This window comes from Thamnophis elegans, chromosome Z (assembly GCF_009769535.1).
Source record: "Thamnophis elegans isolate rThaEle1 chromosome Z, rThaEle1.pri, whole genome shotgun sequence".
Taxonomy (NCBI): Eukaryota; Metazoa; Chordata; class Lepidosauria; order Squamata; family Colubridae; genus Thamnophis; species Thamnophis elegans.
The window spans coordinates 98,344,607-98,357,407 of record NC_045558.1 but is presented as its reverse complement, the minus strand read 5'-3'; the positions used below and the strand labels follow the sequence as shown (position 1 = coordinate 98,357,407).

The window sequence follows — 12,801 nt, the reverse complement described above, 5'->3', positions numbered from 1 at the left end:
TTGCCATAGTTCTGGCAATTCTATGGATGTTAGGAATCATGGTAAAATGATGTCACAACCAAATGGAACCATTGGAATACCTTCTCCATTACTAGCCTCACTAGGGCAGCCTCCATATGGAATGACATGAGGATGTGGTTGCTTGGTAACCACATAGAGTCGCCTCCACGGCTGGATGCCATTTTCCAAGGAGTCTTTACTGGGGCATATGAAAAAGATGGGACGGGTTGTGGCCTCTGTTACCCTTCTTTTCTTCCTTGGAATTTTACTGGAGCCTCTTAGGTGGTTGGATGCAGCGATACAGCCGTGCCCAGCCTCATGCCATTGTACATTAAACATCCTCAACTGCAGCAGGACTACCAATTCTCATGTTCTCAACCATGTGCCTGTTCCAGAGCCATCTGCTCATCCCTATGTTTTTGTCATGCTGTGAGTATTTAAGTTTTGGTGGCAACTATCACACCTATAATTGAGAAGGGAAGTCCACTTTAAGGGAGGAAAAATTTTGTTACAAGTAAGGGGAAGATAAGGCATAATATTCTCAGGTACAATGAGCATAAAGGTGAAGAGTTGTATATCCTGAAATGTACAGGTCTTATTCATAATGCTTTGGATATTGTGGCTTCTTTTGTTTTGGCAGCCAGTTTGGTGAAGCTAGCCACTGGTTTGTAAACTACATTTTACGATTTGATTGTTGTGAAATCAGCTTAAGTATTTTTTTTTTCATATTTCAACTTGACTTGTGCAATGTGTGTGTCAGCGTTCCAAATATCATTCAGAATTAAATCAGAGTTCAAGGCATAGCTTTCATCAAAATTCCAATTTAATAAGAGAGACATGTTGGTACATCTGTGGAAAACCCAAATCTGAAAGCTTCCTGGGGTTCCCACCCAGTTGAAAGTTCATGATCTTGTCCCCACACCCACAAGTCTATCACATGGTCCAATCTTCCTCTGCCACGCTGGCATTTCCCCCCTCTAGTTCTGGTCAGGTGCAGAGGTGCGGAGACAAAGAATGACCTTGGGCTTCTAGAAAGGAATGTTTTATTTTGACAACAATACATTCTACAATTCTACTCCTTACTATTCCCCCTTCCAATTACCCCACCAATGAAACACCCTAGCAAAGAGAGTGTGTGTGTGTGTGTGGCATCCCAAAGATCCTAAAAGGAATATGACTGCAGACCTGACAGGGTATACCAAATCATAGATAATCTGTAAACATAGCATAATTGTATGTGAAGTTTCTGTTTCTAATTTATATGCTGTTTCTTCTGAGGATGATTCTGTAGTATTGCAGGCTAATTCTGCCCATAGTCTGGAGTTCAATCCTGATGGGGTCAAGGTTGACTCAGCCTTCCATACTTCTGAGTCTGGTAAAATGAGGACCCAGATAGTTGGGGGCAATATGTTGACATTATAAAATCAGAGAATGCTGTGTAGCATTATGAGGGGGTATATAAGTCTTAAGTTCTACTACCCCTCTTCCTCCACTATTTATCCCTCTTTTTTCAAGCCTTGGGTGATTTGTAGTGATGCCTTTTACTAGCTGGAGAATGATAGCCAGGCCTTACAACCTGATTTCCAGTTGAAATATACAATATTCCCCACTTATGGCTTTGACACCCCCCCCCCCCCCAAATAATCACAAATATCTGTGTGATCTCATGAAATCAGTTCATTCTCTATAAAAGAGACACAATCTGTATTGTTGCCATGGTTCTGGCAATTCTATGAGGTCAAGAATCATGATAAAATGATGTCATAACCATGTGCCCGTTCCGGAGCCATTTAGTCATCCCTATTTTTTTAGGGATCCACATTGCATAACGTGGAGTTTATTTTTTATGGCCCTTCCTTGTTATGTTATGTAAACTTAATCATAGTAGCTGCTAACCTTCAGATCTTATGTATTAGATATGAACTGTCTGGTTTAATGTCTATTGAGATTCTGTACATTTGAATTGTATATATTCTCTTATATTCATTTTTTCCATCCAGGGATTTTACTGGAAACACAATTTCTTCTATTAACAAACATGTGTGGTGGGCCTATCCTTGGACGGAATATTTGTGAGTATACTCTCATGTTTATACTACGTAACTAATGTGGAAGGAATATCCATTGTTAGCTTTTGATGGTTATGCATCACAAGTGACTCACTGCTGCACCTAGACTAGAGAAACAGACAGTCTGGTGTACATCTTCCACCACAGGGAAAGGCTGTGATTTTGTCTGTATGTTCTAAATTTTCTTCCATCTCTTTAGGATCCTCAAGAACAATCACTTGAGCAGACTGGATAACACGTCTCTAGATGGCTTGCTTCCACTCACACACCTGTAAGTTTCCATCCCTAGCCATGTCTTACTTGCTATTTTCTAAAGGACTGTCCCACATTTAAATTGAGTGAAACTCCTAATGATCAAGTTTCTAACAAGCAGAGCATGCAGTTTTAAAGCTTAGACTTTATTCCTATGATTTCTCTGGGCTTGGGTCTTCCCTTTTGAAGGAGTGATTAGCTGTCTTCCATTTGAAGCTGTATTCCTGGCTTTCCTTTGAAATGATGGTCTCATCTGGTTTCCAGACACTGAAATTGCTCGGTAGTGGGCTGGCATTCCTAGATAAAGAAACAAAAAGGCAGAAGTGTTGGGATGTCCTCCCTGCACAGAAACCTGGAAGAAAACTAGACATTAAAATTATTATTATTTTTGTGCAGAGGGTGAATCAGTGTGGATTTAGGCATTGATCAAAAAAGGCAGCATGAGAAAAAACACTGAGTTGACCAGTGAATGGAAGTTGTTTGGGTGAGAAGTCTGTGTTCAGTTCAACTACTAATCAAATCAGGCCAACACTGGTTAGCTCTTCTTTACAATTTGTATAATCTTATATGCCTACAATTATGATGTCCTGATGTTGAAAATAGTCAAAACAGTCCAAATGTTTAATGTTTAATGTTTAATAAATTTATATGCCGCCCAATCCCGAAGGACTCCGGGCGGCTTACATAAAAACAATTTAAAAGAATACTAAAAAGTTTTAAAAATGGAAAGACAGGCAAGTTAAAAGACACAACTTGCACTTCACCTTAGTGGGGCTGGACCTCATTCAAGAGGTCAACAGTCCCAGGCCTGCTGGAATAGCTAGGTCTTAATAGACTTTCGGAAGGCCGAGAGAGAGGGGAGGGTCCGGATCTCTGGGGGTAGATCGTTCCATAGGGCTGGGGCAGCTACAGAGAAGGCCCTCCCCCGAGGGGCCACCAGATGACATTGTCTAGTCGACAGCACCCGGAGAAGGCCCATCCTGTGAGATCTTATCGGACGCTGGGAGGTATGTGGCAGAGGACAGTCTCGTAGATATCCAGGTCCTAAGCCATGGAGGGCTTTAAAGGTGATAGCCAGCACCTTGAAGTGCGTTCGGAGACCGATCGGGAGCCAGTGCAGCTCGCGGAGGATGGGTGTAATATGGGTGTATCTCGGTACACCCAATATCGCTCGCGTGGCTGCATTCTGGACCAGTTGTAGTCTCCGAACACTCCAGAGGCAGTCCCATGTAGAGCGTGTTACAGTAGTCAAGTCTTGAGGTGACGAGAGCATGAGTGATCATTTGAAGTGCCTCCTGGTCCAGGTAGGGCCGCAACTGGTGCACCAGGTGAACCTGGGCAAAAGCTCCCCTGGTCACAGCTGACAAATGGTGTTCTAGTGTCAGCTGTGGATCCAGGAGAACACCCAAGTTGCGGGCCCTCTCTGAGGGGTGTAAGATTTCACCCCCCAGGCTTAAGAATGGAGTATCTGGGCTATCCTTGGGTAACATCCATAGCCACTCGGTCTTGTCAGGGTTGAGTGCAAGCTTGTTCATTCCCATCCAGACCCTGACAGCTTCCAGGCACTGGCACATCACTTCCACCGCTTCACTGAGTTGGCACGGGGCGGACAGATACAACTGGGTATCATCCGCATACTAATGGTATTTAATCCCGTGCCGGCGAATGATCTCACCCAGCGATTTCATGTAGATATTAAATAGGAGGGGGGACAGGACCAAGCCCTGCGGCACCCCGTATTTAAGGGGCCTAGGAGTCAACCTCTGTCCTCCAAACAACATCGACTGCGACCTGTCAGAAAGGTAAGAGGAGAACCACCGCAAAACGGTGCCTCCCACTTCCACCTCTTCTAGCCGCCGCAGAAGGATACCATGGTCAATGGTATCGAAAGCTGCTGAGAGGTCAAGGAGCACCAGGATAGAGGAATGTCCTCTATCCCTGGCTCGCCAGAGATCATTGGTCAGCGTGACCAAAGCGGTTTCGGTGCAGTAACCAGGCCTGAAACCAGACTGAAAGGGATCTAGATAATTCGCTTCATCCAAGGTCCGTCGGAGTTGGAAGGCCATCACCTTCTCAACAACCTTCCCTAAAAAAGGCAGGTTGGAGACTGGACGATAGTTTTTAAGGAAAGCTGGGTCCAAAGAACGTTTCTTAAGGAGGGGTCTCACCACCGCTTCCTTCAAAGGTTGCGGGAAAGATCCCTCCTGAAGAAAGGTGTTCACAATCCTCTGGAGCCAGCCTCATGTCACCACCCTGCTGGTCGAGACCAACCAGGAGGGCCACGGGTCCAGCAAACAGGTGGCGGCACTCATCGCTCCCATGGCCTTGTCCACTTCCTCAGGAGTGACAAGCTGGAACTCACTCCACAAAATTCAATTAAGGCCCTCCCCCGGCATCTCTACTGGCACTGTCCAAGTGGAGTCCAGGTCCATCCGAATCTGAGTGACTTTGTCCGACAGAAACTGGGCGAATTCCTGCTCTTCCCTGTAAGGGTTCCCCCGCATCCCTCCCTTTCAGGAGGGAGTGGGTTATCCTAAACAGGGCAGCCGGGCGAGATTCTGCGGACGCAATAAGAGCGGAAAAATGAGCACATTTTGCCGCCCGTATCGCCACTAAATATCGTCCTAATAATGGCTCTTAGTAGTGTTTGGTCAGATTCGGAGTTACTAGCCCTCCAGCGTCGCTCTAGGCGTCTCTTTTGGCACTTCATCTCCCGGAGTTCCTCGGTAAACCAAGGTGCTCTCCTGTAACCATTGCTGCGGAGAGGCCGCAAAGGCGCAATCCGATCTAATGCCTCAGCGCCGCTATATTCTAGGCAGCGACCAAGGACTCAGTCGGATTGTGAGCAAGGGAGTCAGGTATCTCTCCAAGCTCTGTCTGAAATCCCAATGGGTCCATCAGGCTCCTGGGGCGGAACCATTTAATCGGCTCCACCTCCCTGCAGTGGGGGAGCAGCTTCCCAAAATCAAGCCTCAGCAGGGAGTGATCTGGCCATAACAAATCAGCCTCCAACTAACAGAATCTGGAAGGCTGACAAGTTAAAAGATTTGGTGGTTCTAGAATTAGCCTCAGTCTTCTAGCAAAGTTAATTTGAACTGGGTCAGCATCTGCCAGTACCGGACATGCTTTGAAAGACTGATTATTCAGTCAAGCTCTCTTGTAGGAAATGTAACATTGAGACTGCTTTGCAATAGCTTCACTCCTTGCTGCAAAGACCACATATGAATTTGTGGGAAATAACAGTCCATTAGCACTAGCTCTCTTGGAGTTTGCTCCTCTCATAAGAACATTTTTTTTCAGGAATGAGGGCGGGGGGCTTGTGGACTATACCCTGTTGGGGAGTTTAAAAGGATAGTAGCCATCTTGCCTTATTTGTGACACAGTGCCTGGAAGGGGAAGACAGGCATTTCATCTACTTCACATCATGAAGGGGATCTGAGGATACTAAGAGCATCTTATTTTCTTTTGACCCCCGAAATAAGCACTGGCCTTATTTTTGGGGAGGTCTTATTATTTTTGAAGTGCAGGAGGCAGCGAGCAAAGTCACCTCATGGCTCCTGCAATATTTTCAGGGAGGGCTTATTTTCGGAGGAGGGCTTATTTTAGTGCATGCGCTCAAAAGCCCGATTGGGTTTATAATCCGGGGAGGTCTTATTTTCAAGGAAAGAGGTTACACATGAGTCCAAAGATCTCATGGTCTTCTTAAGATTCTGCATTCTAACCACTGCGCCACTGCAGCTCTTAGTACCAATGAGAAGGGGTTAGGGCCAGGGGGGGGGGGTAGGTTTTGGGGGCAAGTAGAAATGTGGTGGTGGTAATGGGCAGCGAGAGATAGAGTTGGAGGTGGAGAGTGGCTGTTCACAGAATATACAGTCTCATTGTACTGTTTTGGTTTTGCGTCCCGATTCCCTGTGCTGATTCCAATTTCCTTAGGCTTTGGACTCTGGTTGGTGCTTTTGAATGACATTGTTTTTTTAATAAATCCCTAACCCTAATTTTAGATTTAATCCTTGGGCAGCCAGGTTGCTGTGCATCACTGAGACCTGACTGAGCCTGAAGAAAGAGTATGGCACCAAAGCTATGTTAGCGGAATTGTTATGTTTGGGTGGGAGTTGAGAATGGATATATAGCTGGGTATGAGGCCTTGTGAAATCAGAGATTAGGTGAGATTGCTGGTTGGCACTGGAGTTCCCCAATTTTATACTTCTGGGGGATTTCATCATGCTTATTTGCTGAGGCAAGAAAGTTTTATGCCACCACAATTACAAGATTCTTGGTGACCAACAAGATAGAAAAATACAACAAACAGTAAAAAAAAAAGTAGATAAAATGAAAACAAATATATGCCATCAGTCCTCAAAAGCCCTCTAGAAATGTGCTTATCTTCAATCTTTTACTAAAAGCAGCAGTGTGGGAGACAGACAAATCTGCAAAGTTTTAGGACAGCCTTCTCCTTTCAGATAGGTTGTTTATACTACACCTTTATTATTTTTTTATTAATAAATCGAGACAGTAAATACATAATATACTCCTTCCTCCTCCTATTTTCCCTAAAACAACAACCTTGTGAGGTGAGTTTGGCTAAGAGAGAGAATGTGATCCAGAGAGAATGTGGTTCAAAGTCACCCAGACAGCTTTCATACCTAAGGTGGACCTGGAACTCACAGTCTCCTGAACAATGGCACAAGGAGACTTGTGGTGTGTGAAGTGCTGTGCTGATCTTATCCACGAACCACATATTGGGCTTGTTATATTTTATTAAAGCTACATATTGCAGGCTAGCAAATAAATAAAAAATGCATAAAGCAACTGAGAGGTGAAGATAGAACAGGCATTTTGTTCCAGGTGTCATATGATGTGTGTGCTCTTTTAAACAGGGATGTCTCATATAATCAAATACAGATCATTGACAAAAACGCATTTGAACCTGTTCCACTTCTGCAGTCTATGTAAGTCTTTAAGCCAAACCCCTCAAAACCCCGGTTTAAACCATAGTGGAAATAGGGGAAGGAGGCAAACTGAAATCAAATGGCAATTAATCTTCCCAGCTGTAAGTGTGTCAATGACTTATTACTGAATGGTTGATGCACCCCAAACTATTTTTAAAATGGGGAGGGGGAGCTTGGACTCAAGAATAAAGGAGGCAGATCTCTCTAGAGAGCTTGACCCAGGAAAGACAATATGAATTTTACATTTTCTAAGAAGTCCTGTATGAGTTCAGACTGAACTCTGAGTGGATCAAGATTCAGCTCTAGGTTTGATTGTCAGGACCAGACTTGAGTCTTCATAAGTGGGAACACTGCAAAGTGTTTTTATGGAGTTACAAGGGCTTGCTATAAACTTGGAATCTCTAGAGTCAAAATTATATGGCTTGCAGAGGATTTCATTAGCCCTTTGAATCATGAGATCTGCCGTCCTATTAAGTAATGACAATTTAACTCTAAACATGCATCGAAGCTTCTAACTGAAGAACTAGTATGGTAATTGGAGAAAGCCTGGAGTGATTGTTCAGAAGATCAGAGCAGAGGTGGTATTCAACAGGTTCTGACCTGTTCTGGAGTACCAGTACCAGTAATTTTGAGAACCGGTAAATATCACCTCGGACTGGCCCTGCCCCCATCTATTCTCTGCTTCCCGAGTCCCAACTGATTGGGAGAGAATAGGGATTTTGCAGTAAGCTTCCCCTGGAGTGTGGTGGCAATGGAGATTTTACAGTATCCTTTCCCTACCATGCTCACTAAGCCCAAGCCATGCCCACAGAACTGATAGTAAAAAAATTGAATCCCACCCTGAGTCAGAGTGGTAGTATACAGTTAGTTCACTGGAAAAGGAAGAAATTATCCTCACCCTGAATGTAATTCTCACATCCCTAGTCAATGAAGAAAAAACAGTTCTTTTGGTTCTGCTTTATTTTATCTATTGTTTATTTAATACAATGGAAGACGTTCTAAGTAGCTCTCTTGCTTTCCTTTCCTTTACAGCAATCTCAGTGGCAACCATATTTTGCAGATAACGCAAGGAGCTTTTCAGGCCTGGCACGGGATGCAGTTTCTATACAAGTTGTAAGTGAAACTCTTTCAGATAGTGGGTGAGATAGATGGCTTCTAACCAGAGGTGGGTTGCACCCGGTTTGGCCCGGTTCAGCCAAACTGGTAGTGGTGGCGGCAAGAGACTCCGCCCAGCCACCCAGACGCTTCTGTGCATGCGCAGAAGCATTGCACGCACGAGCACAAGCGAACCAGTAGTAAATCAGTTAGCAACACCACTGCTTCTAACAATTGGGGCACAAACTCTCGCCTAATGCTTGCAGGAAATCAAGAGGTTTTGTATGATGGCTTTCAATCCCAAACATTCCTGTTTTGAAGGAGAAGGAGAAGATATAGCCTCTGAGTAGGGACAGTCAACATTCTCTAAGTTGGTCACCAGGACAGATGTCTTGATCTTCCACCAGGACATATCTGGGATATTTTCTTACCCTGCTTCCTTTGAGTAACAATAACAAGCATTTTGTGATGAATTCTTACTAATAGTGCCTTGAATCTCACTTATCTATTATATATTTATAAATATATAATAGATAAGTGAGATTTGAGGCACTATTAGTATAGCAATGTTCCTTAAATTCATTGTTATTACAATATATTTAAGGCAAGTTACCTAAAATACAATGGTAGAGCTTTAAGGCAGCCCTTTGAGATACTAAGCACGAACAACTTAGAGAAAGAAGGAAAAATATCATATATTTTTAACTGTAGCTTTTACCAAAAAGGTAAATGCTATAGTAGAAATATTTGCAAATTTAACAGGAGAGCTGGTAAACTACACAATCCGAACCTCATTCTCAAAACTCTTGTGAGTAAAGAATCACTAAATTGGAAAGCATTCCATGAGAACTTAATCTCTCGAATTTAGGTAGCATAAATTTTATTGTTTAATCTGTAAAATGTGAGAACAAGCCTTTAATGGGATCATTTTGGGAGAAATAATCCCAAAGAATAAGAATGTAGGGATGCCCTTAACTTTACACAAGATCTTACACAACAAGTAGAGAACCGTGGCTTTGCTACATTTAACATACATGCAATCATACTGTCCTCAACAGAGATGCTCAGAAATGAGGGATTGATTTAAAAAAGAGGCAAAGTTGCTATTAGAAACTTTTGAATGAATTTGGTGGTAAGAGGAACCTGTTCTTTAATTGAATGGGGAAAAAAACAAAGGGGAAGAATCAGAAATAAGTTTAGTGCACTTGAACTATAGCATTTTATCTTGTGCAAAATAAGCCAGATAGATTCTTTACCATAAGAAGTAGCAAATATTACCTGGGGTAGTTCTAAAGGGAAATGGAGAAAAGATCCATCAAAGGCTTCTAGTCTTGAACATTCAGGGAATGCTGCTAAGTATAAGAGCATGCTCCTGCCAATTTTTTGACTGGAAATGAGAACTAAGTATGCCAGATAAATATAACAAAGTTGAATGCAGTGGAAATGAGTTACTTAAAAAGTATATTATTTCTTAAAAAGAAATCATAAGGTTCATAAGAATATTGATGATGAACAAATGTGGATTAAACACAAAAGTAATTAGCCAGTATGGAAGAGATGCAATTTGTTGAGATGGTTTAAACTGAGTGGGAACTGAAATGCAAAACAATACATGAAGAAAGAGGACTAAGAGAAAAGGAAAATATGACTGGATGGAATTGACGGCGATCTCAAAAGAGAGAAAGGAAAAATGTAAAGGCAAAATATGGGATGGGCATAGAAAGAAGGATACTTGCTTGTAGGTAAGGAAAATGCGTAGAGATAAAGTAAAAATGCTTATATAAACTGGATTTTTATTTCTTTTTTTCAGATCTGCCTTTAATTTCTGTTGCTTATTATTTCTTATTAGTAGGATTAGTAATGAATAATAAAGTTATTTAAGGTCAAAAGAAACTAAAAGGACACTTGAATAACTTGTTTATACACTACCTGAATTCTAACTGTTTTATTCTGCTACCCTAAAATTGTGCCAAACTCATAGCCATCTCTTTTGTCCTTCAGGATTCTCAGCCATAACCCACTGAGAAAGATTGAGGATTCCCATTTCTACACATTGCCCTCCCTGAAATTCCTGTATGTATGAAGTTGCTCTTGGCTTTATTAAGGGTTTATTTACTCTGGAATGTATTCAGCTTTTATTTTCCTAATTTGGCTTGGGCTACTACATCTGAAGATCAATATGGTCCTTGGTCAGGGTCAGAATTACCTAGGTCCGGATTTTCTTACAGCCTTGGAATAGCATAACCATGGACCAGTCATTAGCTGTCAGTGCTTTAACATTGTCCAGATCAGGAAAAAGATCCCACAAGAAGACTAGAACTAGGTTTCATTGAGACGATTAGGTAATTGGCCTTGAGGTCTCAAGGAAAACTTGGTAACTGTAAATAAATCACAGGGTTATTTTTGTGAGGAGAAAACAAAATAGGCATGAATTATATGTGTATGTAAGGAAGAAGGAAAGGAGTAGGAAAGCATTGTATATTTTGTATTTGCAGTTGTCACCATTTCATTACATTAATGATAGATTTTTAATCCTGGGTCCTGATCTCATACCTAGGCTGGAATTTATGAATGAATCCATGGCTCTACATGAAGTTGCTTTAATTCTACATTTGTTTTTTGTCAACACACAGTAAAGGGAACCATCTGCCCACTGGAAGACATTAGGGAAATGGATTTATAAAACTAATTTTTAGAAGAAGCATTGAAGCTCAAGCCTTGTTCAAAATCAACAATTAGTATTTTTTATTTGGTGTGAACTTATCACAAGATCTATAGATTCCCCTACAACCAAAGCCTTGTGGGTTAGGATGGCTGAGAACGAGTGGCTGATCCAAAGTCATTGAGGGAGTTCAGACAATTTAGTGGAGATTGGAACTTTTCATGCCCACATTGGCAACTTAATCACTCTGACAACTCCTATGGAAATCAGTGCCAACAATTTCAGTGATGGGCTGTGATTATTTAATAGGAAAGAACATCTTCATGTGTATTTCAAACTCAGCTTGAGGGCTAAGCCATAGCAATTTTCCATTCCGGCTCTGCATGATGAAGAGTTGTGTACAGTAACGTTCAGCAGAAGCAATCCCTTCCCTACCTCCCTACAGCAGCTGGTCAAATCATTTGATTACTTTTAAATTACCACGTTGTTATTTGTATCCTTTTCCTCAAGGAGCTCAGAGCAGTGAAACAGTAATAGATATTCATTTTATATTTGAGAAATCCAATCAGATAAACACTTAAATTGGTTATTGAATATGAAAAATAGCTAATAATGTGCATTGTGCTACCTCAGTGTACTAAATCGTGAACCTACGCTAATCCAAAAAAAGAGCACGAAATAAGATTTAAAATAATTTAATTTTGCCTATTATGTGACTGTAGATGCTAGGTCTTAACTTGGTTAACTATGTTGTAAGCCCAATCATAAACTAGGTCAAGGGATAACCAATGAGACAAAGTCTCTCACTCAGCTCCATGAATTTATTTTCACTGGCTGTGTTCTGCAAATTGTCTATCTCTCCCTATATCTGGAAAAGTCAGCATGTCCTTTTTTTTTTTTCAGGGACCTTGGTTCTACAAAAATAACCATAGACATATTAGAGAATTTGCTCAAAATCTCCTTCAAGTTGAAAACTCTGTAAGTACCTCTGATCTTTTTCTGTAACTTCCAAGACAAAAATGGGAAGGGGGCCATGTTTTCTTTTTTTTCCCCTTCTCTTCTTTTTTTCCTTCTCTCATACTTTTGAAAATGGCAATACAGATGTTGTCATTTCCTCATGGGGAGCATTTTACTAATATTAAAACTAGTAGCTCAAGCCACTATTAGTACATATTTCCCGATGAGAATGCTCAGTTGTTGCGGATGTTGCCTGAGACATCCGCAACAACTGAGTGGTTGTCCCAGAACATTTTCAGCCCACAGTACATCTTAAAACAAGCCAGAGTTCCTCAGAACCTACAAACTAAAATTTATTAATGGAAACATCAAAACTGGCAGGTAAAAATCCCTTAGAAATAGTTTGTACCTTACTGTCAATCTTGCTCTTTTGAATATATACAATATGAACTGCAGGTAAGAGGGAGAGCAGGAACATCCAAGGAATGTTCCATTAATATGCAGCAGTGAACACTGATAAGGAGTTTAGGATTAAAAGTGCCTAAAATACTTTTAATACATGTTGACTTTGTGGCTAAGGTGTCTGGAGCAGGGATGGGTTCCAGCAGTCGCTATTGCCAATTGGCTCATTGTCTCGCCATGCGCGCATGCACAGTGGAATAATAATTGCTTTGCACAAGCACCAAAGCAAAAAATAAGTTGGTGGTTCCTATGGTGCCGCCCGGAGAACGAGTTCGGGGGCGTGGCAGGGCTGGGTCACTGCCAGTTCCAGTGACCCAGGCCGCCAAACCACTACCAATTCAGCCCAACCAGTCTA

The 12,801-nt window shown here is 41.9% G+C and overlaps 1 protein-coding gene across 3 annotated transcripts in view; it reads left to right on the top strand.

The window, feature by feature from the left end:
- The first annotated feature begins 1,046 nt into the window (after positions 1-1,046).
- LOC116523096 overlaps positions 1,047-12,801 on the top strand; it is a 31,591-nt gene continuing 19,836 nt past the window's right edge. The window contains exons 1-6 of one of the 3 annotated variants that reach the window (XM_032238278.1): positions 1,047-2,072; positions 2,269-2,340; positions 7,199-7,270; positions 8,303-8,383; positions 10,367-10,438; positions 11,931-12,005. In XM_032238278.1, the coding sequence (XP_032094169.1) occupies positions 8,364-8,383; positions 10,367-10,438; positions 11,931-12,005 (167 nt within the window). In that variant the 5' untranslated portion in view covers positions 1,047-2,072; positions 2,269-2,340; positions 7,199-7,270; positions 8,303-8,363. Of the gene's footprint in view, positions 2,073-2,268; positions 2,341-6,145; positions 7,271-8,067; positions 8,384-10,366; positions 10,439-11,930; positions 12,006-12,801 lie in introns of those variants that run through there. The other 2 variants (XM_032238279.1, XM_032238280.1) reach the window with 2 other exon arrangements.